The 25,950-nt window shown below is 44.1% G+C and overlaps 2 protein-coding genes and 1 long non-coding RNA gene across 4 annotated transcripts; 2 read left to right on the top strand and 1 right to left on the bottom strand.

Annotated features, from left to right (window-relative positions):
- Positions 1-12,057: 12,057 nt before the first annotated feature.
- On the bottom strand, positions 12,058-13,863 carry LOC134020632 (piggyBac transposable element-derived protein 4-like). The gene has a single exon (XM_062460791.1). It carries the CDS (start codon positions 13,861-13,863, stop codon positions 12,058-12,060), a length of 1,806 nt encoding a protein of 601 aa, XP_062316775.1.
- A 408-nt stretch (positions 13,864-14,271) lies between these two features.
- On the top strand, positions 14,272-16,384 carry LOC134020503 (C-X-C chemokine receptor type 4-like). The gene is made up of 4 exons (XM_062460650.1): positions 14,272-14,458; positions 14,919-15,115; positions 15,275-15,558; positions 15,718-16,384. The coding sequence occupies exons 1-4, from the start codon at positions 14,357-14,359 to the stop codon at positions 16,320-16,322; spliced, it is 1,188 nt and encodes a 395-aa protein (XP_062316634.1). The 5' UTR covers positions 14,272-14,356; the 3' UTR covers positions 16,323-16,384.
- Positions 16,385-19,458: 3,074 nt separating this feature from the next.
- On the top strand, positions 19,459-20,160 carry LOC134021083 (uncharacterized). Of its 2 annotated transcripts, none has more exons than XR_009930474.1 (3): positions 19,459-19,609; positions 19,756-19,827; positions 19,932-20,160. It is a non-coding gene; the product is annotated as an uncharacterized LOC134021083 (long non-coding RNA). The 2 variants fall into 2 exon arrangements; XR_009930473.1 differs by having other exon boundaries at positions 19,460-19,609; positions 19,750-19,827.
- The last annotated feature ends 5,790 nt before the right edge of the window (positions 20,161-25,950 follow it).

Here is a 25,950-nt window from a genome sequence, read left to right as displayed (position 1 = left end):
GGAGGAGATGCCCTGACTGCATGGAATACAGGATAACATCATATATCCTACCTTTAGATAACTGCATAACACAGTGTATAACTAAATATATTTCTTTAATAATGTGCATATATCATCATATGTCAAAAACTGGAAATACAGTTATAAGCTCCGGCGCAATCGCTACACTCTACGTCCTCGTTATCAGTCCAAACTTTAATACTGTTCATAACAGAACGCTTTTGTTTTCAAATTGTATCTCGACTCGGGGTATCACTGGCACAGTTGATGGCAGCAGCAATATGCTGCAACTCGCACAGTTTTTATTGGTGATCCACCGGCCACCAAATAATGTGGTTTTCGAGCCTCCACCTCGCCTACAAGTAACAGTGTCTGAGAAGATACTTTCTCGTGCGCACCAGAAAGTTTTTGTTTTCATGTCCCTTTAGGGGCTCCGTAGGAATTGGATTTAGAGGAGGAGGAAAGTGTTGCTGTTAGCGAGAGAGCAGAAGCACAGAAGGGAGAGACGATGGTGTGTTCGTCCTCTCAACAGGACTTGAGAGAGCCAAGGAGAGTATCTGCTCGTAAAGCAGATGAGGGAAATTGACCCAGAGATGCATTTTAGGTATTTTAGAATGTCAGACAGTAGGTTTGATGATTTGGTCCACCGCATCCGTCCCTACATCCAGCATGCCGGCACCCACACATCACCTGTTGATGTAGCAGAGAGGTTGGCCGTCACACTCTGGATCCTGGCCAGTGGGGGCTCACAACAGAGTGTGGCTGCTAGCTACCGACTTGGGTCGGCCACGGTCTCTAACATCGTGTCCGAAGTTTGCCAGGCCATACACAAGGCACTGAAAGAGGATTTTATCCCCTACCCATCCAGAGCTGGGTTCAAAAAATAGCTAGGGATTTCTGGTGGATGTGGAACTTCCCCAACTGCATTGGTTGCATTGACGGGAAACGTGCAGATCAAAGCCCCTCTATCCGCTGGCAGCGAATATTTCAATCACAATGGAATGCACTTCGTGGTGTTGATGGCAGTTTGCGATGCCCAGTACCGATTCACCATGCTGGACGTTGGTGCCTACGGGAGGCAGAGCGACGGGGGGAATTTTCAGGCCAGTCGGTTTGGGCAGGGGCTTCTCCAGGGGACACTTGATCTTCCTCCGCCAGCCGATCTTCCTGGAAGTGCAGTGCCCATCCCACACACCTTTTTGGGAGATGCTGCTTTCCCCCTAAACGCAAATCTGATGCGTCAGTATACGGTAAGATTCACGTCACTAATAGCTTAACAGACAAAGCACTATACAAATGCAGTGTGCTTCAGTTGAAAGATTAATAGCCACAATAGTTTAGATTAGAGTGTGAAATTCATCTGGAGTTGTCTAGCATTTGAAACTTTGTATCAATTTCTGACTATACTTGTAAGGACAGATCATATGCATGTATTATTATCATAAACATGTACAACACATAAATAACCCTGTACAAATATAATATACATATGTGTTTTTTGATAAGTGATAGAGAGCATCTATACCAAAATCATACAAAGCATTGTGTCTCTTGTCTATTGCTTCTATACGCAGGTACCAATCTTGACGAAGGTAAACATTTTTACAACTACAGGCACTCAAGAGCCAGGAGCGTGATTGAAAACACCTTCGGAATAACGTCTGTGCGATGGAGGGTCCTAGGTCGGCCCATTGAGTTCAATCCGAAGAAGGTGGTTGATGTGGTCAATGCCTGTGCGGCTCTCCACAACTACCTGTGTTACACAGACGCTGCGAACTCCTTGGCCACTAGGTATTGATATAAATTCAGGTGTAATAGCAGCAACAGGAATCAAAGATCTTCAAAGTCTAGCCTTGTAATACTTATATAATCCAACTCATCACCCTGTATAATGTGTGTTTGTGCTATCTCATCTGACAGGTATATCCCTCCAAACTTCACTGACAGTGTCAGCATCTCAGGAGATCCAGCCAGGGGAGTGGAGACGGGTGGTTGCGGGGGACAATAACCTCATGGGTATTGGGCGTCTGTCGAACGCGAGGGCATCCCAAGCTGCCGTTGCCACCAGGGATGACCTCAATAATTTTTTCCAATCAACACAGGGTCAGGTACCCTGGCAGCTTGACCACGTCAGCAGAGGTTTCCTCAATCCCCACCCACAACAATGACTGCAATAATTAATAATAATATACATCTCATCAAAATCTTTGATTTCTTTTTTTTATTGTGAGACTAATCCTCTGTATTTTGCTGTGCTTGCTCCATCTCAAATAGCAGTTTGTGGATCGCAAACTTTGCCTCACTCTTCTTGTGTGGGAGCAGTTTTTGGAGCATGCCAGCAACCGTCCGTCTGTCTGGCATCTGCCGCTTGTCCGGGGGTCGGGTCACGGAGGCAGCAACCTAACCAGCTCTTCCTGGGGGACCCCGAGGCGTTCCCAGGCCAGCCGAGAGACATAGTCCCTCCAGCGTGTCATGGGTCTTCCCCGGGGCCTCTTCCCAGTGGGACTTGCCCAGAACACCTCACCAGGGAGGCGTCCAGTAGGCATCCTGATCAGATGCCCGAGCCACCTCAACTGGCTCCTCTCCACGCGGAGGAGCAGCGGTTCTACTCTGAGCCCCTCCCGGATGACCGAGCTTCTCACCCTATCTCTAAGGGAGAGCCCGGACACCCTGCGGAGAAAACTCATTTTGTCCGCTTGTATTCGCGATCTCGTTCTTTCGGTCACTACCCACAGTTTGCGACCATAGGTGAGGGTAGGAAAGTAGATCAACTGGTAAATAAAGAGCTTCGCCTTTCGACTCAGCTCTTTCTTCACCACGACGGACCGATGCAGAGCCCGCATCACTGCGGACGCCACACCGATCCGCCTGTCGATCTCGCGCTCCATTCTTCCCTCACTCGTGAACAACACCCCGATATACTTGAACTCCTCCGCTTGGGTCAAGATCTCCTCCCCGACCCAGAGATTGCACTCCACCCTTTTCCGGTCGATAACCATGGCCTCAGATTTGGAGGTGCTGATTCCCATCCCAGCCGCTTCGCATTCGGTTGCGAACCGCTCCAGTGAGAGCTGAAGGTCACGGCCCGATGAATCCAACAGGACCACATCATCCCCAAAAAGCAGCGCCCCGATCCTGAGGTCACCAAACCGGACCCCCTCAACGCCCTGGCTGCGCCTAGAAATTCTGTCCATATAAGTTAAGAACAGAATCGGTGACAAAGGGCAGCCCTGGCGGAGTCCAACCCTCACCGGGAACAAGTTCGACTTACTGCCGGCAATGCGGACCAAACTCTGGCACCGGTCTTACAGGGACCGAACAGCCCCGATAAGGGAATCCGGTACCCCGTACTCCCGGAGAACCCCCACATGAGCCCTCGAGGGACACGGTCGAATGCCTTTTCCAAATCCACAAAACATGTGTAGACTGGTTGGGCGAACTCCCATGCACCCTCCAGGACCCTGCCGAGGGTGTAGAGCATTGCTTCTCCTGAATCCGAGGTTCGACAATCCAACGGACCATCCTCTCCAGAACCCCTGAATAGACTTTCCCAGGGAGGCTGAGGAGTTTGATCCCCCTAAAGTTGGAGCACACCCTCCGGTCCCCCTTTTTAAAGAGGGGAAACACCATCCCGGTCTGCCAGTCCAGAGGCACTGTCCCTGATGTCCATGCGATGTTGCAGAGTTGTGTCAACCAACACAGCCCTACAACATCCAGAGCCTTAAGGAACTCCGGGCGGACCTCATCCACCCTAGTGGCCCTGCCACCGCAGAGCTTTTTAACCACCTCGGCGACCTCAGCCCCAGAGATAGAAGGGCGCCCCCCGATGTCCCCAGACTCTGCCTCCTTGTCGGAAAGCGTGTTGGTGGAATTAAGGAGGTCTTCAAAGTATTCCTTCCACCGATCCAGGACGTCCCCCGTCGAGGTCAGCAGCACACCATCCCCACCATATACAGAGTTGACAGTGCACTGCTTCCCCCTCCTGAGTCGCCGGATGGTGGTCCAGAACCTTTTCGAAGCTGTTCGGAAGTCGTTCTCAATGGCCTCGCTGAACACGCCCGGGTTTTTGCCTCCACGACCTCCAAATCCGCATTCCGCTTGGCCTGCCGGTACACATCAGCTGCCTCAGGAGTCTTACCAGCCAATAAAGTCCGATAGGCCTCCTTCTTCAGCTTGACGGCATCACTCACCTACGGCGTCCACCACCGGGTTTGAGGGTTACCGCCGCGACATGCACCATGCTAGCAACCATGTTGGCCACTGTCCTCGTTCTCAGCACGGGCCTGTCTCTCCTCCCGGATCCTCCGTAGCTCCTCCAGCCTCTCCAGGATTGCCTCTTCTGTGCCTTTAGTCTGTCGGCGCTGAGATGGCCGTGAAGAAGTTGACTGTGAAGAAGTTGGCTGTGAAGAAGCTGGCTGTGAAGAAGCTGGCTGTGAAGAAGCTGGCTGTGCTGGTCCCAGGGAAGATTGCATCAAGGTCTTCCCTGTTAATGGTTGTTTCTTCTTCATTCTCTGACTAGGAGGCAATGGAATATATTGTAAAATGTCAAGCCTTAATTCATAAGCATTGCATATTGAATACCACATTGAGAGAATATATATATATATATATTTTAATGTAATTACGGCATGATTCCAATCATTTCGAGCATTGTGCCTCATTTCAGATTGCTTAAATACTGTGTATTTAAAGGGTTAACAAACTAATAGCTTCAATGTTGCTGCCCCTGCCATATGTAATGTTTGACTGCAGCATAATGACAGAATCATACTACTCACCGTCACCTCCTCTTTCTCCGGAAAGTTCGTCATGGTGTTGTTGGTGAGCCTGACAAAGTTGTGCATCCATGAGAGGCTTATATAAATGTCGGGGACACGCTTTCCTCCGGCACCGCCGCTCCTCCCCACCAATCCTCTTTTTTGCCTTGTTATACCTGGTACACGTACATGCTACTATTATGAGTGACCTTTTTCACCAGGGGGAATTTAACGTTACCTGTCGCACAGTTTCTTCCATCGCGCCTTGCACTCCACTACCGTCAAGCCAATTGTTTCCGAAATCTCCCCCCATGAATTAAGCAACACTGCTTAATTCACAAACAGCTGTTGAGTGCTTGCTGAAAATTCAAACAATGAAGTCAACGACGTGTGCCGTCTATCTAGCCAATCAAACTTGCACAACACTATGTGACGACATCAGCGCCAGTAGAAATTTCCTCTGGTAGCCGACACTTACAAGCAACGGTTAAAAGTGTCGAGCATTACGTCATTTCTGTCGGCGACCATTTCAAAAAGTGTCTGCGACCTAAGTCTAAATTGGGCTGATCAACATTGTTGATGTAATGTTGTTTAATAGTTTAATCTTATAGGAGCTTCATTGAAAGCCTACACTATGCTTGTAATCGCCCGTTTGATAAGCTTAGCTACTGTAGTGCTAGCAGTAGTGCTAATTGCCTTGCTAACAGCCATGTTAGGGTTGACATTGGACCGCAACATTTTGACCATTGCTAGTGGTAACCAAGTGCCAAATTACCAAATGACTTTGTAGAAGACAGAAAACAGATTGAATCAAACTTTTGAAGTTGGCCTGAAAGTGGCTAAGAATGCCACCTGACTAGATGGCACTGGAAATTTTAGGAATTACCTCATTTTCTTTCCTCAATAACTACAGTAGCAACATTTTCAACAAATATGTCAGTTAGCATGTAGACACTTAACCCTTAATGTTATCTAATGTTGTCTGCAAAACAACTGAGAAAGTTTATGAAAAGTTTATAGTTATAATAGTTATAGTGTATTGTTTATAGTTTTTGCTGCTTTTGCTACCTTGGATAGAAAAATGAAAGATTCGTATTTTTTCCTTCTTCAAAATAAGGTATATTTAGTCAACATGAAAGAAATATACATTGAGAAATATCAAGTTGTTGAAAGTTCTATAGCAATTGTAACCCAGGTTAAAAAGAAACATGATTTAGTTCATAAATAAATGAATAAATAGTATTTACATTTATGCATTTAGCAGACGCTTTTATCCAAAGCGACTTCCAAGACAGAGCTTTACAAAAGAGCATAGGTCACTGATCATAACAACGAGATAGCCCCAAACATTGCGAGCAGCCAAAACATGAAGGATACATTGTGGAAAACCAAATAAGTGCCAAAGGGAAGAACCATAAGAGCATGCATTTAAACAAGTTACAATTGAACAACATGAAACTCCCCACAAGAGTGCAAGAGTGTACCTGTAGAAAAAACTAGAAAAAATTTTCACATATGAGATATGTGAAAAATATTTCACAGCGAGTACAAGAATTTGAAACCGTTACAACTAACCAACAAGAGCAACCAAGTCTCTCAATACGAGTCATTGTGATCCTGGAGGAAACTAACATCAGGTCAAGCCAAGCATTCCTAAGTGCCGTTGTACTTCCGGAACAAGTGCGTCTTGAGCCTTTTCTTGAAGGTGGGGAGACAGTCAGTGTCCCTGATGGAGGTGGGGAGTTGATTCCACCATTGGGGGGCAAGACAGGAGAAGAGCTTGTGTTGGGACTGTGCGCTCTTGAGCGGTGGGACCACCAGAGGGTTGTCAGAAGAAGACCGTAGGTGGCGGGGGGGGGGGGGGGGGTGTAGGGCTGGAGGAGAGACTTGATGTAGTCGGGTGCAGTCCTGTTCACCGCTCGGAAGGTCAGTACCAGAGTCTTGAATCTGATACGGGCCGTGATGGGAAGCCAGTGGAGGGAGATGAGGAGCGGGGTAACATGGGAGCGTCTGGGTAGATTGAAGACCAGACGGGCCGCCGCGTTCTGAATCCTCTGGAGAGGGCGGGTTGCGCATGCTGGGAGACCGGCGAGCAGCGAGTTGCAGTAGTCCAACTTTGAGAGGACAAGTGCTTGGACTAGCAGCTGGGTGGAATGCTCAGATAGGTATCTCCTGATCTTCCGGATGTTGTAGAGGGTGAATCTACACGACCGGGAGACCGCAGCAATGTGGGCTGTGAGGGAGAGCTCGTCATCCATGGTCACCCCGAGGTTCCTGGCAGAGGATGAAGGGGTCACCGTCGCCGATCCCAGGGTGATTGAGAGATCGTGGGAGATGGAGGGTTTGGCCGGGATGATGAGGAGTTCTGTTTTGGCGAGGTTCAGCTGGAGGTGGTGCACGTCATCCAGGCGGAGATGTCTGTATTAGTATTAAAACTTACCTGAGTAAAGTTCATATTAGTTATAAACTCCATGATTTAATCTGATTAAAATGTTAAATAAATAAAAATATACCTGCAAGCAGCAATGGCGGATTCCTCCAAACATTGCAAACCATTGAAAAATGTATATTCTTCACAAATTGTCACTGTATGCCAGTCTGCCATGCTGCAGACTTACCAATGGGATACCAAATCTGAAATGCAATATCATCAAGATCCACAAGGGCCTTTGCTTCAAGCCAAGGAATGAGTGGGGGCTTGGTTAGCCCATAATCTCCTAAAATGTTGTGTGTGCGTCTCGCCAAGCTCGCGCCTTGTGTGTGTGAGAATTTGGCCACGCGCGGTGAGGAGCAGAGGGACAGAGGATTTGGGTGGAAAGCCCTAGCAATTAGCCAAGCATGCTAGTCAAAATATTCACAATAAATCTACTTTTCATCTTACAGTCAACTTTTTCTCAGATTTGTGTAGTAAACATTCTCAAGAGTCTTCATGTGAACTTCTGATTGAATCAGAATCAGTTTTCCACAAGTGCCTTTGCTTCAAGCCAAGGAGTGAGTGGGGGCTTGGTCAGCCCACAATTTCCTGAAATGTTGTGTGCGCGTCTCGCCAAGCTCGCGCGTGTGTCAGGGGACTCTGTCCCCTTGTGTGTGTAAAAATTTGGAGCACGCGTGGTGAGGACAAGAGGGACAGAGGATTTGGGGAAAAAGCCCTAGAAATTAGCAAAGCATGCATATTTAAAATATTCTCCCCCAAAAATATTTTCATCTTACAGTCAACTTTTTCTCATATTTGTGTACTAAAAATTCTCAAGAGTCTTCATATGAACTTGTGATTGAATCACAGTAGCAGTTTTTGACCGGCGGATGTGTAAAGCATTATTTTAGCGTTAGCGATAAATTCAATTAGATTTTTATCAATCATTTTTGGAGATATGAAGTTGCCTTTGCACATGGTAACATGTTGTAGTGTCTTCCTTGTGACATACCAAGTTTGGTGTTGATATCTCAAAGATTTGCTGAGATTTGACCCAACTTCCTGCTTGGTTGCTTTGTTGCCAAATTTGATTGGCTGTACCAGACAAACGGCTGTGAAAATCAAAAATCTGTTGAAGAATTGAGTGAGGATTGCTCTGACGATGATGTGTGACACTGACAGTTGCTTTGTTGCCAATTTTGATTGGCTGTACCGGATTTTTTGAAAATCAAAAATCATTGATTTGAGTCAGGGTTGCTCTGATGTTTGCCAATTCCGGGGAAAATTTGACAAAAATTGAAGGAGGAATAGCGAATAAACGTGTTTCCGTAATTTTTTATTATACAGAAAAATCCAATATGGCGGCCGTTATAGGTTCTTGAGGCTTTTTTGTTCCTCATGAGAAATAAGACATATCTAATGAATTTCAGAATTTTGGGACAAACGGGATGCAATTGGCATCACTTTGTAAAGGGACAATTGGGGCGTGGCCGTTGACATGGTGGAAATTCAAGTGGCGGTTTCAATATAATTTATTTAGTTTGTACAATTTAAGAAATTAACAGAGTATTCTGGACCGGTCATAGCGAAAGACATGCAGATGTAACCTACAGGTCGTTCGAGAGAGTGGTAAAGAACAACCCTAAAACCCTGCCTTATATAAACTTAGAACAAATGGTTCTTCTGATGGTAAATCCATCAATATAGCAGTCTCTGTGATTGGCCAGCACTACTCGACACGACAGTTTGACTACACATCAAGTGTCCCACAGTTCTTTGATGCCCCAGCTCCCTCTCTAAAGAAGGAGATGGTTAATGATACACAAACAGGACACAGGACACAATCTCCTTGGCCAAAAGGTTAGGTCAGCTCGCTCAACTGAGATAACAATCTCTGTTGAAGATGTAACACATTTATCCTGTATAAGAATGATTCTGTGTTCAGTATTCCTTGGGTGCAAAGAGAGGCCTAACCCCAAATCTGAACTCTGGGTAAACATACAGGACCCTTATCTTGGGGCTGAGGACTTAGAAGAAGGGGGTTGGTTTGGTTGTTTTAAGGAGATACTTTGTGACAATGACTGTAGGTGGAGACGACCATTTGTTGACACCTATGTGAAGGAGTTTACGACCCCAGGGGCCCGTTCTCCGTACGTCGCTAACTCAGTTAGCTGGATTTGATTGTTGACGATTTGTCATTATCTTGGATTGTTCGGTTCTTCGAAGCTCATCCTGGACTTGCATAGCAACAGGTCCGTAAGCTTAAACCTGCTCGGGAGCAGGTTTATTTTATGTAAACACGAATAGATTGAGGCTTTACAAGCAGAGGTGATACAGGAAGTGTGTCACAGACATGTCTTGTCCGTTTTTACTACAGGAACCTGTTGCGGAAGGTGCAAGAATAATTAACAGAATTTAACATGAAACCGAATTAATTGCTCATTGAGTGATAGATAGGCTCCTTAAGCACAGCGCGATATGCTAGCCTATACTTTTTGAGAGGATAGCCTATCGTTTTTTTGTGAGGGTGTCATTTACATAATACATTTGTTGAAACCACATCATATGACATTAAAGATGATAAATGAAAATATGAAAGTATGAAAAAAAAAAAACCATAGGCCTAGCTTACTGTAATAAGCGATAAAACGCGTCACTCCTCTACATTTAATTTGGTCTGCTAATTTTGCCAGCCCTCTTTCTTGGATTTTGCAGACTTTGAGGTGTTCCCTGGCGTTCTGATAAAATCTTCAAATTCGGAGTAACCTTCGAGCAAGCTGTTGCTCTGTTGGCTCTGTTGCGGAAAAAACAGGGCGCTCATTTTGGCCACGGTGAGCAGCCATAGACTTATGTGAGCAGCCAATAGCAGCGTTGCTGATCAAGGTTTCTACTATCGATACATACCCCCTTTTAGACCAACGTATAACTCAATCCAACTATACTAATCATAAACAACAAGTGTGTTCGAAGAACCGAATTAGCCAGATCATGATAAGCAAGATGATGTCATCTTGGATGTGTCATTTGATCTCGGATGTAATAAGCGACGTACGGAGAACGGGCCCCAGGACCGGATCCTGTTGTTGTGTTTCAATCAGGGTTGATGTCGTAAACACGCACACACGTAAACACGCACGCACACACGCGTGCCAGGTCTATGCAAGGAGCCAATGAAGAAGAGCCATGGGACATTTGCATGCCTTTGTCTTAACCAATGACTGTAAAGAGCGGGGCTGCTTAAATAGGTAGCTAGCGCAACATGCTAGCAGACAAACTTGTAGCACAATGGCGTGTGATGTTTTTGTCTCCTTGTGGGCCGGCTGCAAGCAATAAAGCTTTCTTAACCCTCACGCTCTCCTTAGCGTCTGTAAGGAAGCAAGTCGTTGAGACACTGATGTGGGTCACAATGACTTGGAAACAGCACGAGAGTGGCATAACAGACGAGGTGCGGTGAGTCTCAACAACTTGGAAACAGCACGGGAGTCACGTCACAGACTAGGTAGACAACGTGAGGAATACAAATGTTTCACTTCATTTATTTTTATGGTGAAAAGTTTTCACAACATGACTGCTTTCAAAGCGGGGGAAGAAATATGTATCTCCAGTTAGCAGCAACGTAGAATTACGAGGGTATGCTCATTGGAAAGGCCTGATCCAGGCCTTGACACGTAAGGTCGGGCCGACGGGCGCACGTGCATTTCCGCGACGCAGCGAGCGAGACAAAACTTCAAACAGAGCTACCGAAATGGGGATCTTATTTTCGGGTCTAGAAAACCACTCTACCCGGTTCCCCCTAGTCTAACTTGAATTACAAAAGTGTCCCCGATCGAATCCCAGGTTCGGGCGCATTACTGTGAATTTCAACCCTTCAACCCATGAAGGTGGGTCAAAACGACTTGGAAACAGCAAGAGAGTGGCATAACAGACTAGGTGCGGTGAGTCTCAACGAACCCGAAGCGGCAAGAGAATCACGTAACAGCCCACCAGGTAGACAACGGGAGGAATACAAATGTTTCACTTTAGTTATTTTTATTGTATATAAAAGTATTCACAACATGATCCAAAGGTAGCACAAGGGTTAAAGTTGACATTGTCAGAATTTAAGACATGTTCAACACCAATACACCACCGTGAGCATGAACACTCTGGGTGACCATATCATACGTAAAGGATCCCATGGAGGTATCCCCATCCTTAGAGGTGAAGACAATTTTGATCTCGGAGCCCAACACCGTAACGGTTTCTGACCATAAGCTGGCTTCGTTTTTTTTTGGGTGTGGGGTTCCGTCGTAGATGACATACGCCGAGGTAGCGACCACCCTTCCGCTGTCTGACACTGTCGCCCAGGGATTGGAACAGTTGATCATGGGAGTCATCATCCTCACCGGCCGAGTGCGGCCGCCGTGACCGGAGGTGTGCGTATCTTTAGCTTTAGGTTCAGACGGAGCTGCCTTCGTGTCGGAAGGCCTCGGAGCCATCGTATAAACATGGCAACCCGAGGGTCCGACGTTGATATTCAGGTCCAGTGAGCCCACGTCCAGGTTTCTGATGGTCCCCCCGACCACAATCCCACCCCCGACGGCAGGAGTGAACGATATGGTCTTTGGTTGATCAAAGTTACTCATACTGCTGCTAGATATCTCAGCTGACTTGATTTTAAACATCAACGGATGGATACATGCCAAGCACAAAGCTTTATACACCATGCATGCAAATGACTCCTCCCCCATGCTAGAGTTTACTTTACTCAGTTTACAACTCAGACTCACAACTGACAAGTCAGGGAGGGCATGTGGGGCAGTATACATGCGAACAGGCTCTGCAGACATACTTCTTACACCTACGACAAACGGTGGTCGTTTTATTGTCCTTCTTCACCGGGCACCTTCACCTCTTACTGACACAAGAGGTGACCGGTGGTGAGGAGGACGGTCCTGCCGATGAGGCGGCTGCGGGGGCTTCGTCGTCCTCGTAGTCAGCCTCTTCAGGTTGCCGTTGAGGTGGCGGACCGCGACAGCTGGCCGTCCGGAGACCTCTCACAACCGCAGCCGCCGCTGCCGTGTGGGGGACACGTTGTCTTCTTTCGATCAGCGGATTCACGAGTGCCCTGCCAAGCTGCTCGAGGAAAAACCTCCTCTTGTTGCGCTTGCCAGGCATCCAGTTGGGGTTGATCTCTCTCCATATCACAAAGGCGTTGTAGGTGGAGACGTCAATCATATTGTCGAAGATGACGAGGGGCCAGCGGGCAGTCTTCCTTTTACAGCTGTAGTAAGTGACGACCTTGTCCAGATTGTCAACCCCTCCTTTGTTGCGGTTGTAATCTAGGATGATGGTCGGTTTCCCGTCGTCTCTGTCGCTGATTTCGGCGTCTGTGTGGCGTGTGCTCATGAGTAAAACATTCTTTTTTTTCTTGGCGAGGTAGGAAACTAGAGTGGTGGTGGGCGTGAAGGCAAACTGCGACGACAGCACCCGTCGCCTGTTTGTCGCGAGCAACTCAGACGGGAGCTCGGACCTGTTCTTTCGGACCGTGCCAACCATGGTCATGTTTCTCGTCGTCATGAGCTCTCGTCCGAGTTCGTAAGAGGTGAATAAGTTGTCACACAAGACATTGCGATCCTTCAGGCCCTCTGTCATATCGAGCACGACACGCATCCCCAGGTTCCTCTCCGGGGCTCCGTCGATCGACTTCCCGGTGTACACTTGCATCTTCCAAGCGTAGCTTGATTTTGCATCGCACGCGACCCACGACTTGATCCCATACTTTGCCGGTTTACTCGGCATGTACTGCCTGAAAGGACACCGTCCTCTGAACGCGACCAGTTGTTCATCCACGGTCACTTCGGGCCCTGGGTCGTAGAGGCGGGGTAATCTCTCTACCCACATATCCCAGACCTCTCGTATCGCCGCCAACTTGTCCGTGGCACGTCTCGCCGCTCGTGTCCCACGGTCGTCAAATTGTAGCGTTGACGAGTAAGTGTAAAAGAGTTTGAGCGGCATCGTAGCGCGGAAAATCATTCTGCCGCTTTGCGCATCCCATAGACTAGCGGCCGCTTCGCCTCGGGACTTGTACACCCCCGCCAGGATTAGCAGCCCTATGTAGGCGCGTAGGTCAGTGGCGTCCATGAATTTCCACTCCTCTCCACGTTTCAGATAGCCTTCGCGATTTGTCTCGTCCAAGATCACTCTTTCGATTTGTGGCGTGACAAAGAGTAAAAACGTGGAGACCATGTCATGAGCGTGGGAAACGGCGTAAGCTGTGGGTCCGGGGGGCCTCTCTGTGTTTTTACGCGGCGGCCGCGGCGCAGTCACACACGGAACCGAAGACCATTTGATTTTGCCGTTTTTTGACACGAAAGTATCTGAGACTTGGTCCTCGTGAGGATCACTGTCGTCTTTGTCTTCTTCGGACGCCGACAGGTCGCGGCGTTCTGCGTTGCGCTCTTCTCCGTCTTCTCCGCCTTCTTCTTCTTCTGACACATTCTCTGCATGGCGCTCTTCATCGCCTTCTTCTTCTTCTGACACATTCTCTGCGTTGCGCTCTTCATCGCCTTCTTCTTCTGACACATTCTCTGCATGGCGCTCTTCCGCGTCTTCTTCTTCTGACACATCCTCTGCCTCCTCTTCAGAGTCAACCTGCTCGACATTTGCAAACATCTGCTGTAGAACTTGTAGCGCAGTAAAATCATCAGCCATAGCTGTGTGACTCTAGACGACGGCTGCTGGCCTGACCCTAACCCACTGAATGTATGTAAGTAGTAGCACTTTCCCAGACAACCTCCTCGCGCACTCAATGTCCAAGCGCTCAGTATTCGCTCATTTAGTTGCAGGGGTGGGGGATGGGCGCTCATTTCCTCCGACAGAGATGGTGTGGGGGAGGGTGGGCGCTCATTTGTCCGACCGACATGAGGAAGTCTATTCTTCCAACCGGGATGAGAAAGTGCATTACTCCAACAGAGACGATGGGGGGAAGGGAACTCATTTGTCCGACCGAGATGAGGAAGTCTATTCTTCCAACCGGGATGAGAAAGTGCATTACTCCAACAGAGACGATGGGGGGGAAGGGAACTCATTTGTCCGACCGAGATGAGGAAGTCTATTCTTCCAACCGGGATGAAAAGTGCATTTCTCCAACAGAGACGAGGAAGTGTAGTCCTCCTACCAAGACTTGTATGGGCTCTGGGGGTGAATGGGAGAGATATTAAACTCCACTGAAGGGAGAAGTGTACTCAGCTCCGCTCAGCAGAGGAGACAGAGACACAGGCTCCGCTCAATCATGTCCTACTATGAGGTATGCGGCAAGGTCTTATTCAGCTTTGTTGTTGTATTTACGTATCTATGATTTGTAGGTGTACATTGAAGGGCATTTTACAACTGCTCCCCAATGGAAGGTCCCACAGTCACAATGTGGCAGGCCTGTCTAGTTCTTTGGGGTCTTTGAAATCTATCTTTAGATAAAGGATATTTATAAAAAGTATAAAGGATCATTATAGTCTGGAAAGTTGGTCTCAGCAAATAGAAAGAGTATTGTGCGTCTTAAAAAAAAAAATATATATATATATATGTTTGGTCAAGAATCTTTTCAGTTTTGAACAGTCATCATGTCATCCTTTTTTACCAAGGCAAGTTATGGTGGCTTGTGAAACTGCTTATTCTCTCTCACTTCATCTACTAGTGTCTTTCTATGTATCTCATGACTGTTGCCCCTCCTATCTGTCGCTCTGTCTCTGTCTCTCTCTTCCTCCCTACAGCATATTGTGTTTGACTATGACATAAACGACACTGGTTCTGGCGACTTGGGGCTGGCCCTGGAGGATCCGTGTGACCTGGATCAAGTTATAACCCCTGACCTCCAGAGAGTGTTCCTCCCTGTGGTCTACGGCTTCATCTTTGTCCTGGGCATCACTGGGAACGGCCTGGTGTTGATGGTGCTTGGCTGCAAGCGCAGGTGAGAATAAAGAAGACGATGACAAAGATGTTATATTAGTTTAGTCCTTTAGTAAGTTTAGTTAGTCACTTTGTACATTTTAATCTTTTGAAAAAGAAAGAACGAAAGATCCGTACATTCGTTTATTGTATGCACCTTCCTGTCAACTTCCTGTTACAGGTCAAAATTGAGTCTGACAGACCGCTACCGGCTGCACCTCTCTGCTGCCGATCTTCTCTTTGTGCTGACGCTCCCGTTCTGGGCAGCGGATGCCGCACTGACGGACTGGCGTTTCGGATTAGGCACCTGTGTGGCCGTGCACGTCATCTACACGGTGAACCTGTATGGGAGTGTGCTCATCCTGGCCTTCGTCAGTCTGGACCGCTACCTAGCCGTGGTCAAAGCAACAGACGCGCACACCTCACGCACGAGACAGCTACTGGAACGGAGACTGGTGTTTGTAGGTGAGCTACGTCTCTAGCCTCATCCCTGATCTCTCTATCTCACAACGTGCCCATGCCTCAGATGTATGTACAGAGGTACATCTTCACTTGTATTCTCCATCTCCTGATCTAACCACCGAATCTCCTCTTTGTCTCCCCTCACCCCCTCTCCTTTTCCAGGAGCCTGGTCTCCTGCGGCTCTCTTGGCAGTGTCAGACATAGTGTTTGCCAGGACTCGGGAAGCAGGAGATGGGACGATTGTGTGCCAGCGCTTATACCCAGCTGACAACGCTCCTCTCTGGGTGTCAGTGTTCCACCTGCAGCTGGTGTTGGTGGGCTTGCTGGTACCGGGCCTAGTTTTGCTGGCGTGTTACTGTGTCATCGTGTCCAGGCTGACCCGCAGCGGCCTTCTGCAGGGGCAGAGTCAGAAGCGCAGAGCTGTCAGGACCACTGTGGCATTGATCCTCTGCTTCTTCCTGTGTTGGCTCCCGTATGGTGCTGGCATCACTGTGGATGCCCTCATGCGCCTACAGGTCCTTCCCAGGGGCTGCAGTCTGGAGGTGGTGCTGAGTGTGTGGCTGGCGGTGGCTGAACCCATGGCATTTGCCCACTGCTGTCTAAACCCACTGCTGTACGCCTTTCTGGGGGCGGACTTCAAGAGGTCCGCCAGACGGGAGGACTCAACACTCGGTCGCCTCGTCTCCAGTATGACGAGTCCACCTCCTAGACACCCAGGAACCTCTACTACCACAGAGTCTGAGTCATTTAGTCTACACTCCAGCTAACAGAATATGGGTGTGGATGTAGGTGTGGGTTGGATGAGGGTGTAAATGCTTTGTCCTATATATGGGAAGAGGGTAGTCTGCTGATCCATGACTTTGTCCCTTGTCTGAAAGATAAACGTTTCTGTAAATAGGGTTTGTGGGTCACTGATGTTGTTGTTTTTAAGTTTGTTTATATACAATAAAATTTCTAAATGAAATGTTCTCACTTTTTGTCTTACTCTTCCTGTCTCTCAGAGTTGTCAGTATGTGTGTGTGTGTGGTTGTGTGTGTGTTAGTTGTGTGTGCTCAAGCCTTCGGCGAGAGCACAACCTTTGTTCTCTCACATATATATTATTATTATTATTTCTTTTTGCCCCCCTAAAACTCAGTCAATATTTGGCCTACATAGACAACCTAGGTGTCAAAAGTTTCGTCTTGGTAGCGATTGAGTTGCTTCTATTGGGATTTACGTTCCGTTGCATGGTTTAAGTGGAAATTACGTTTTTGTGGCGAAAAGTGAAGCTAACGGTGGCTAACTTGCTAGCCACAGTCAATGACGCTACTTACGTCACTAACGTCACGAAAACTCGCGTGACTACCTCTAGCAGAACATTAGTGTAGCAGCTCGTTAACTTCTGGGAGATAGCTAAGCTAACTGCTTTACTGCAAGGGAGCTGCAGAAACGCCACAAGCAAAGAGGCCAGGGTGATAACTATTTACTCATTTTACTTTGTGATATGATACACAATTGTGACGTGTAATGTACAATATAAGCTGATTTTATTAAGGAAATACATCTACTTTCGGAAACAGTAGTCTACTATGTCACTGAAGTATTAGCATCATGACATTAGCCTCTGTTGGCCGGGCAACACATACTACAGTGGTCTATGATGCATCTGTTTTCAATCGTTAAAATAAACATTCCTAACAAATACATTTTCGTTGTAGGATTTATTATGACATTACATTACAAGTAAACGATTTGTGGGTGAAATTATCATTACCTGTGGTTTCAAACCAGTGTTGCTCACTGCAACGCTGTAGCCTACGCGAGACACTACAAAAACATCTACACATGCAGCTGTAGGAAGTCAAACGGCGACAGAACATGTTCGGCACTGCCCTTACTTAAATCAAAAGTCTATGTAACTACTAACCTTAACTTCATTGCCACAGCCTACACTTTGTCAATCTGTTCATGAAAATAATTAATTTCAGCCTAAACCGTACAACGGAACGTTAAATCAAATTCAACCAACGCAATCGCTACCAAGACGAACACAGCAGTAGTGTACTGTACTGTACAATTTACCGGGGCAGCTTCTCCACACAGGGCTATATCGCACTTGGCGTTGTTACTGACAATGATCGCTACCAGTGAGCTTTTAATGAATCGATTTTCCACTAAATAAATGTCAAGCTTATTTACGTTTTTGGGGGCATATTTTCAGTTAGCAGATGGTACTGTTTGAATCGCGATTCCATCTTCTACTGCTGGTAACGTCGTAGAATAATCTTCAAAGGGGGTTCTTTATTCATGAATGAATGCAATATGAGTAGGCTAAATGCCTTAAAATATCACAAGAAGGGAAAAACTTAAAAGGACGTTTAAGTCATAAGAGATTAGGTCAATTTTTACACCGGTCTGCCAAATTTATTCGTTTTGATTCAACGATGAGGCTGCCTCTTGCAGGGGAAATGAGAAGACATCTATTTCATTCTACACTTCACTCGTATTTTCAGTTGTAAATGAGCAGCAAAAAAAATCTTTTAAATCTATGTAATCTTTATGAATAATAAGTATGCATTTTTATATAAAATATACAGAAATATCAGTTGTAAAAATGTCATCCAAAAACGGACCCCTGTGCAACCGACGCAAGCAAGCACACCCTACAATTTCCCCAGAAATTGTACCCTCTCTAGTTTCAATTATTTTGGAGGTGTTCACCCCTCCCTCCATCCCAGTTAGTGCTGGTAGTCTTGGATGTGTCTATATCACTGTCATCATCATCACACACACCAACTATGACTCAACTTTGACTCATGATGGTTCTAAACAAACGCATGTCAAAAGCACTGAAACATTATATTGAGAATGAAACTAGGTTTCAGACTAGTGGCTTTCTAGCGCCAACTAGAAAGTTACAGCATAACATGAGGAGAGAGGAGGAGAGAAAAAGGCAACCCCCACACAATGCTCCTAGAGGAGTACAGTGTGGGAACAGACAAAAACTGCGCGAAGGATAGAGAAAATGTTTCAATTTGTTTTTTTAGCATGAAAAGTTAGCACAACATAGCTGTGGTCAAGATGACCCCGATACCTCGCGAAGGATAGAGAAAATGTTTCACTTTGTTTTTTTAGCATGAAAAGTTAGCAAAACATAGCTGTGTGTCGAAACGACCCCGATACCGCGCGAAGGATAGAGAAAATGTTTCACTTTGTTTTTTTAGCATGAAAAGTTAGCACAAAATAGCTGTGGTCAAAACGACCCCGATACCACGCAAAGGATAGAGAAAATGTTTCAATTTGTTTTTTTAGCATGAAAAGTTAGTAAAACATACCTATGGGTCAAAACGACCCTAAGGTAGCACAAGGGTTAAACTTGTTCACCGACTGACTGTGCAATGCTTGATAGATTAATATTATTGACATTTTGGTCCTTCGAAGGCCGCATTCCAACATCCTTTCCATCATCCAGAACCAATAACTGAAATCGTGCAGACGTGCACGACGATGGAGAACCTCGCAGCAAATATGGCTGTTTAAAAAGAGGCCAGTTTTTTTTTCTCTGGGGGATGGTGGAAAGGTGACGGAATTCTGGACTAGCTAAGAGGCACAGCTTTCGATGGACAAGGTAAGAATAAATACGTATCAGTGAACTAAGTCATTTTGCTAAAACCTAATATTTGAAGTGAAAGTGTGTGTGCATAATATTGGTAAGGCGAAATGTTTCGAAAACTGATGCAGGAGAAATACTGGTGACGTAAATAGGCGGGGTTATAGTTACTAACGTGGTGACGGGTAGCAGAATTAGTTATGACCTAACCGACCAGAACTGAGATATTTGAAATATATCTGAGTTTGGTGGTAGTCAATGTCGCCAGGTGAGCAAGGGGTAGGGATTGTTTTTGAGTTGTTAAATACCATTGTTTGTTTTATTTGCTTGGATAGCGGCTTCTTGGTTGGGGTTACACTGTCACCTTAAGAGCAGTTCACGGTTAGCTCGCGAGGGTGGTGAAATCGCATTTTATGTCACAAAGTTAGCGCGGGTAGAAGACTTCAGAGCTAGCTTCCGATACAGGTGTGTATTCTTGCCGACAAAGTTAGAAATAAGGAATAAAAACTTTTATTTTACCTTAATGGGCTATCGATGTTGGTGGATGAGAAGACTGCAAATGTAACGGGCCAATATTTGTTGTCGATGATTATAAATTCATGTAGATTTAGTCTGGATGGTGACTGCGTGTGAGCTGAAGGAATACTTACCACAAGGTGGAACGTATTGAACAGCGGGATAGCGTAAGCAATTAAACACAGTACACTAGAACATATAATTGTTCAATATTGCATAAGCCGTGTATACTAATAAATTGTGTTTATTTTCATGTTCTTGCCTAATCCAGAGGGGAGATATTGCTGGTTGTATGTCTAATTTCCGTGTGTGATTTAGCGCACAGGCTGTACACCGGAGAGAAAGTGAGTTTGTATTTGAAATGTCATGAACATGGTTAATTGTCAAATGTTTTAATTAACCAATGTACTAATGTGTGGCTCAACCATTGTATTTTTGTTTATTTTCTTTCATTATTCAGAAGAGCCACTACTGTTGCTTATACTGTTGCCTATTTTTTACCTATTGTATACATGTAGCTAAGTGAGGAAATAAGTATTTTTGTTCTGAAAGCTCCTCAAAGCTTAAAGATTAATACTGTTCTTAATAAGTGCAGTCAGGGAATCAAACCCACAAATAAATAAAAACAATCTTTATATTCCTGTGTCCGGTCTGACTATTACCGGGCCACATCAAATACCTAACCAAATGGAAAGATTTTTTCTAATTTCTGTGAGAATGCCATTGAAGTAAATATAACCTGTAAGTTCATAGCCTTATTTAGGAGGCTACAGAAAAGAATATACTCCGTCGCAGCGTCGAAAATAATGAGCCAGTCCGAGGGACTGAAGTGTATACATGGGGAACCAGGTCGAGACTGAAGCGCGATTGTTGTTAAGGCCTAATTTTTATGTTGAAGTTAAAATAGTACTAATAGTTGATAGAATTGTAAATATCGAGGTTCTGTTGTAAATATAACCATGGGTAATTGTTTTACATGTTGTAAGAGGGTAGAATTGTCCCTAGAAAGAAATCCGAAGGCTGACATGATTCTAGCGAATGTGCCAGTCCGCTGTCTGTTGAACCAAGTCTTTTACAAATTGCTAGGATAGCTAGGATTTGAGAGGAAAAAATCCAGGCTGTTGAATTTGCAACTGTGGCAACGACATTTGTAGCTAACAAACTTAAAGACAGACTCAACAGCGATGGCGGCGGGGACAGGCTAGTAAAGGAATTGCAGCTTGACATTTGAGATCCAGGATGAGTAACCGCATGACGCATGCGCAGACGGAAATTGAGAAATTGACAAAGACGCAAATTTAGAGAAATAGATGAATTTAGAGCGAATTTTACATATTAATTTGGTTACTTTTGAAATATGTTAAGTGATGAGTATTTTGATACATCCGCTAACAAGATTTTTGGTTGTTTGAGTACATTTTATATGAGTTACAGAAAATCCGAGGAGAGATGGAGAAAGGTGGGGGCTAAAATAGAGTCCCGTTACGTTGAGATCTTACAAAGGTGATCCCAGAGGGTGTAGTTCTGCATAATTATGTGAGTACTACTGCTGAAAGATGAGTCCGTTTAGATGAATTCGAAGTTTGATGGTTAACAAATGCGTGATTAACATTTGTTATAATTCCTAGCCAAACAGAGTTTTTTTGAAGCCTTTCCGACTAGAACTTGTATTTATAAGCGGCATATCTGATGTGTGATGGTATTCAATAAATATGCAGAAATTGAACCCCTGGTTCATAAATTGGTTCTAATTGGATTGGAAAAGTTATACTTTAGCAAAATTAACGCCAACCAGCTGTGTTGGTCAAAGAAAAACAGAGAAAAAGGTTTTTCCCAGAGCGCTTTGCTGTTTGTCTTGAGTTACAACACGCGCTGCGAGGCTGTGTGTTTGATTCGAGTTTGAAATGCGCGCTGATAGATAGTTTATTTGAGTTGATTCATTGAGTAAAAACTAAGAGTAATTGAGAAATGAGAAGTGTTACATAAAATCATATAGGCTACAAACTAATAAATATTCTAATTAAATATTTTCATTTTGGGTTAATTTGGTCCGCAAATTTCGAATTGAGAAGGTTGACCGTGCATTACGCATGCGAGGGATGGCAAATAATATAGGCATATTCATTTACATTTATTCATTTAGCAGACGCTTTTATCCAAAGCGACTTCCAAGAGAGAGCTTTACAAAGTGCATAGGTCACTGATCATAACAACAAGATAGCCACAAAACATTGCGAGTAGCCAAAACATGAAGCACACATTGTGAACAACCAAAGTAAGTGCCAAAGGGAAGAACCATAAGAGCATGTAGTTAAACAAGTTACAATTAAACAACATGAACCGCTATACGTGCAAGTGTACCTGTGGAAAAAACAAGCAACAATAATAAAAACAATATATCACAGCGAGTATAATTTTTTAAAATCAGTTACCACTAACCACAAGAGCAACAAGTCTCTGAGCAAGAGTCGTTGTGATCCTTGAGGAAACTAACATCAGGTCAAGCGAACCATTCCTAAGTACCGTTGTACTCCCGGAACAAGTGCGTCTTGAGCCTTTATATATATATATTCAAAGGAGTATTCTGTATTACATGCTTTGATAAGACTTTTGATAAATTAAAGAGTAATGTTTTGTGTTTTATGGGCTTATGTTACACTTGTTAAATTGTGAACTTAAGGGCTTAGAAAGGAAAAGGGAGAATTTATATTTTCTTTTGTCTTAACCCTCGTGCTGCCTTCGGGTCACATGACCCAAAGGTTCATAACGAACCATTGTTGTGTTTACCCAATTTTACCCAATACAAAAACAAATAAAAATAATTTTCTTTTAACCATTTCAATGTGGGGGGTCTGAGACAGCCCGACAGTTAAAAGAAAATGCTTCACTTTGTTTTTGTATGAGGTAAATTTGTCGCAATACGACGGTGGGTCACAATGACTGATGGGTCAGAATGACCCGAAGATAACACAAGGGTTAAGGGCATTGTTTGATTGACGTGATTGCGAGTCGTAGCGTAATTCTAGCATGAATTACATATTCTAATAGCAGTTGTAACGGTCAGAACATGGATTTCATGAAACAAAGTTATGATAACGATAGTTTAAAGCAAATTCAAATATGGGTCAAATAATTAGTAAAAGGCTAATTTTCAAAGGCGAAATTAATTCGATAATTGAACATTGAGTATTATGGGAACTTATGGGAAGTTTTTGTGTTCAGACAGAAAGGTTATTTTTATTTGGCGAAAGAATGTTTGATTTCATTTGAAATGTAACTTCATTTTCTAATAGCCACGTGCACATCAAATATCCATTGACATGGAATCAATAGATTTTTCCAGTTTGGGTTGTTTTGAAGCTGTATTTTTCACGAATGTTTTATTTTGGTTTAAGGAAATGTGAAATATTATGAGGAAGCAATTAGAAAGTTACATAAAAGATTGGTTTAGAGAAGATCATGGACGTTTATGAAATGAAACGAAAGAACGTTTTGTGGATGTGAAGAGATGATTGGTTTAAACACTTTGATGTTCTGAAAAGGGAACTATGCATATACTTTCAAGGTATATGGGAAAACATTTAAAGTCAAAATAGTAAAATCTAGGGTTTTTAAGAGTTTTTATAAAGGTAGATGCAATTTGGTTATGAAATGAGAAAGAGAAAATAACTAAGATATACTTTTATTTGGATTTTAATTGTAATTTGGTTTTAAGTTTTATTTGGATGCCAGAGCCTGGCATACTGTTTGTGATGAACAGTTAGGCTGTGATAATGTTGTATTTATAAATGGGTGTTAGGTGGCTGAGCGGTTAGGGAAGCGGGCTAGTAATCAGAAGGTTGCCAGTTCAATTCCCGGCCGCGCAAATGACGTGTCCTTGGGCAAGGCACTTCACCCTACTTGCCTCGGGGAGAATGTCCCTGTACTTACTGTAAGTCGCTCTGGATAAGAGCGTCTGCTAAGTGACTAAATGTAAATGTAAATGGTATTAGTACATAAAAAGGGTTATTATAACATTGAGTTCTGAAATAATTTGGGAAGACTCATTACGTCTGAAATTGTGGTTATGATGGTTTGTGCTAATTAGCTTGTTTTGGACTGCAGCCAAAGCAAGTTATGAAGTTCTACCTATCTGACCTTTATGGAAAATATAGTTGGGAAAAATGTTTGTTAATAGCTACATTAAGAACATTATTTGGTCTATATTTCATTTAAGAAGCATACAGATTCAATTCTGGTTTGGGATGATGACAATGGGTTTTATCATATCTTTGAGAAAAAGAGGTGTGATTTGATAAGAGTATTCTGAAACAATATAGGTCTTAAACTTAACTGTTTTAAAAGAAAGAAAAGGTTTTTTTGTAAAAGAAATGAGATTAACAGTTGATTTTCTAAAGGGAACAAAGAAACAGTGTCATTTCTAGGCATGACTAATAGGAGTTGAATATCAAATGATGATGTATTGTCTTATCATATACTGTTACATGTGTTTGCTCAACAAAAAGAAATGTGAAGGGAAAAATACTAAGCGGATTGAAGTCTTTCCCAGTCCTATAGCAGGGGTATTAACACAATTTGAAATGATTTATGGAAGATCATATGTAATACCACAACTTAAACCTTTCACATAGCATGATGAAGAGGCGGATCAAAATGTTAACCGATTTTATAAAAAATGCTAACTAGAAAAGAGATATCTTCTGCTAAATTCTGTTCCAGGTGAAACAGTAAACCAAAGAGTGGATGAGTCAAACCAGGAGATTGGGTATTGATTAAAGTTATCAAAGGAAATAACTGGTCCAGCCCAAGTTGGGAAGGACCATATCAGGTACTAATCACCACACCCACTGGAGTCAAAATAGCAGAGAGGACATTTTGGAGACGCTTGTCACACTGTAAGAAAGGGACATTGATACAGGGACAGATTAGTTACTCACCACAGTCTTGAGGCACAAGTCTGACTACAAAGGGGAGTCTTTCTTTAAATTGAGAGGCTTGTCTCAACCTCAGTGAAGAAATCAACGGCCAACAGAGACATAGGGTGTAGACTAAATAGGCTAAAAAGATAGGAGACAGTAAGCAGGGAAAGGTAGAAAAGATGGATGACCTATTTCCTTGTCCATAGTATTTTGACATCCGTGGTACCGTATGTAGCTTATTGTTGCTAATATTCATAATAGTCTTCCCTATACTATGGTTTGAAAAGGGAATTGCTCTTGGATGATGAATTAGGGAATGATCTACAAGGGAAGATATTGATTATAAAGAATTAGTTTGCTCAACTAGAAGTTCATACTAATAACATTATTTTTCTGGGAATGGCAGCAAAAGAGGCAGCCATACAGGATATCTTAACATTAGGAAATGTGGATGAGACTGTCTTGAGAGATATGCAAGAAGTGTCACCAACATGATGGGTTATGTAAATTCATAGGAGGAACTTATGTTACTAAAGAATCTATTTCGTTATGTATTGATTTGAGCCATGGGATGAATCATGTCTCAAACAGGAGGGATGGAGATAACGAAAGAGTGTTTATAGCATATAGATTTACAAACTATACAAGAAAAACTTTAAGAAAACTTTTTTAGCATACCCGATTTGAGAGAAGACATAATATGCATGAACTTTATTGAGCTAAAGAAATGTTAAGATTCAGCAATGGGCGACGACAAGTCAGTTGCTTTCAACTGACCTCTGTGAGAATGTAATTTTAATTACTGTGTAGTCTACTTCTTCTGAAATTCGCAGACAGGAGGGAGATGCTGTCTCAATCTAGTGAGAAGTGCTGACCTAAGGAGACTGGATAGTGGTGACGGATTTGACACGTAAAGTCCTGGAAATGACCCGAGGTGGATGGGGTCATTCCTGGCTAGTTTCAGAGGTCATAATCGAGGAGATAGCATGGTACAAGTGAGTCATTGCAAGCGTGAACTTTGTTTGATAGCGTCAATCAAAGGAAATGCGTTCTGCGTCAAATCAAGGAAAACTGCGCTGTGCCTATAGTACAGTGCGTTGAGGTTGCCGTTTTAATCAACTAGACTACATTGCCTATGAGAAGATTACACAATCACCATGCATACACAATCATGGCATCCGTTTCAGCAAATTGGACTTTGTGATAAGAATGGGAATTGTCTTGGGAAGACGTTCTGTTTTGTATGTTGAAATACGTATGGACTAAATGGTGCTTTGACTACGGATGTAATGATTTAACTGTTTCATTGGTAGCAAATGGTAAATAGATTCAGAAGTGAAGTTTAATCTTGATATGAGTTATAAACTTTTC

Source organism: Osmerus eperlanus, chromosome 5, assembly GCF_963692335.1.
Source record: "Osmerus eperlanus chromosome 5, fOsmEpe2.1, whole genome shotgun sequence".
Taxonomy (NCBI): Eukaryota; Metazoa; Chordata; class Actinopteri; order Osmeriformes; family Osmeridae; genus Osmerus; species Osmerus eperlanus.
Note: the sequence above shows the minus strand (reverse complement) of the source record. Positions and strands in the feature narration are given on the sequence as shown.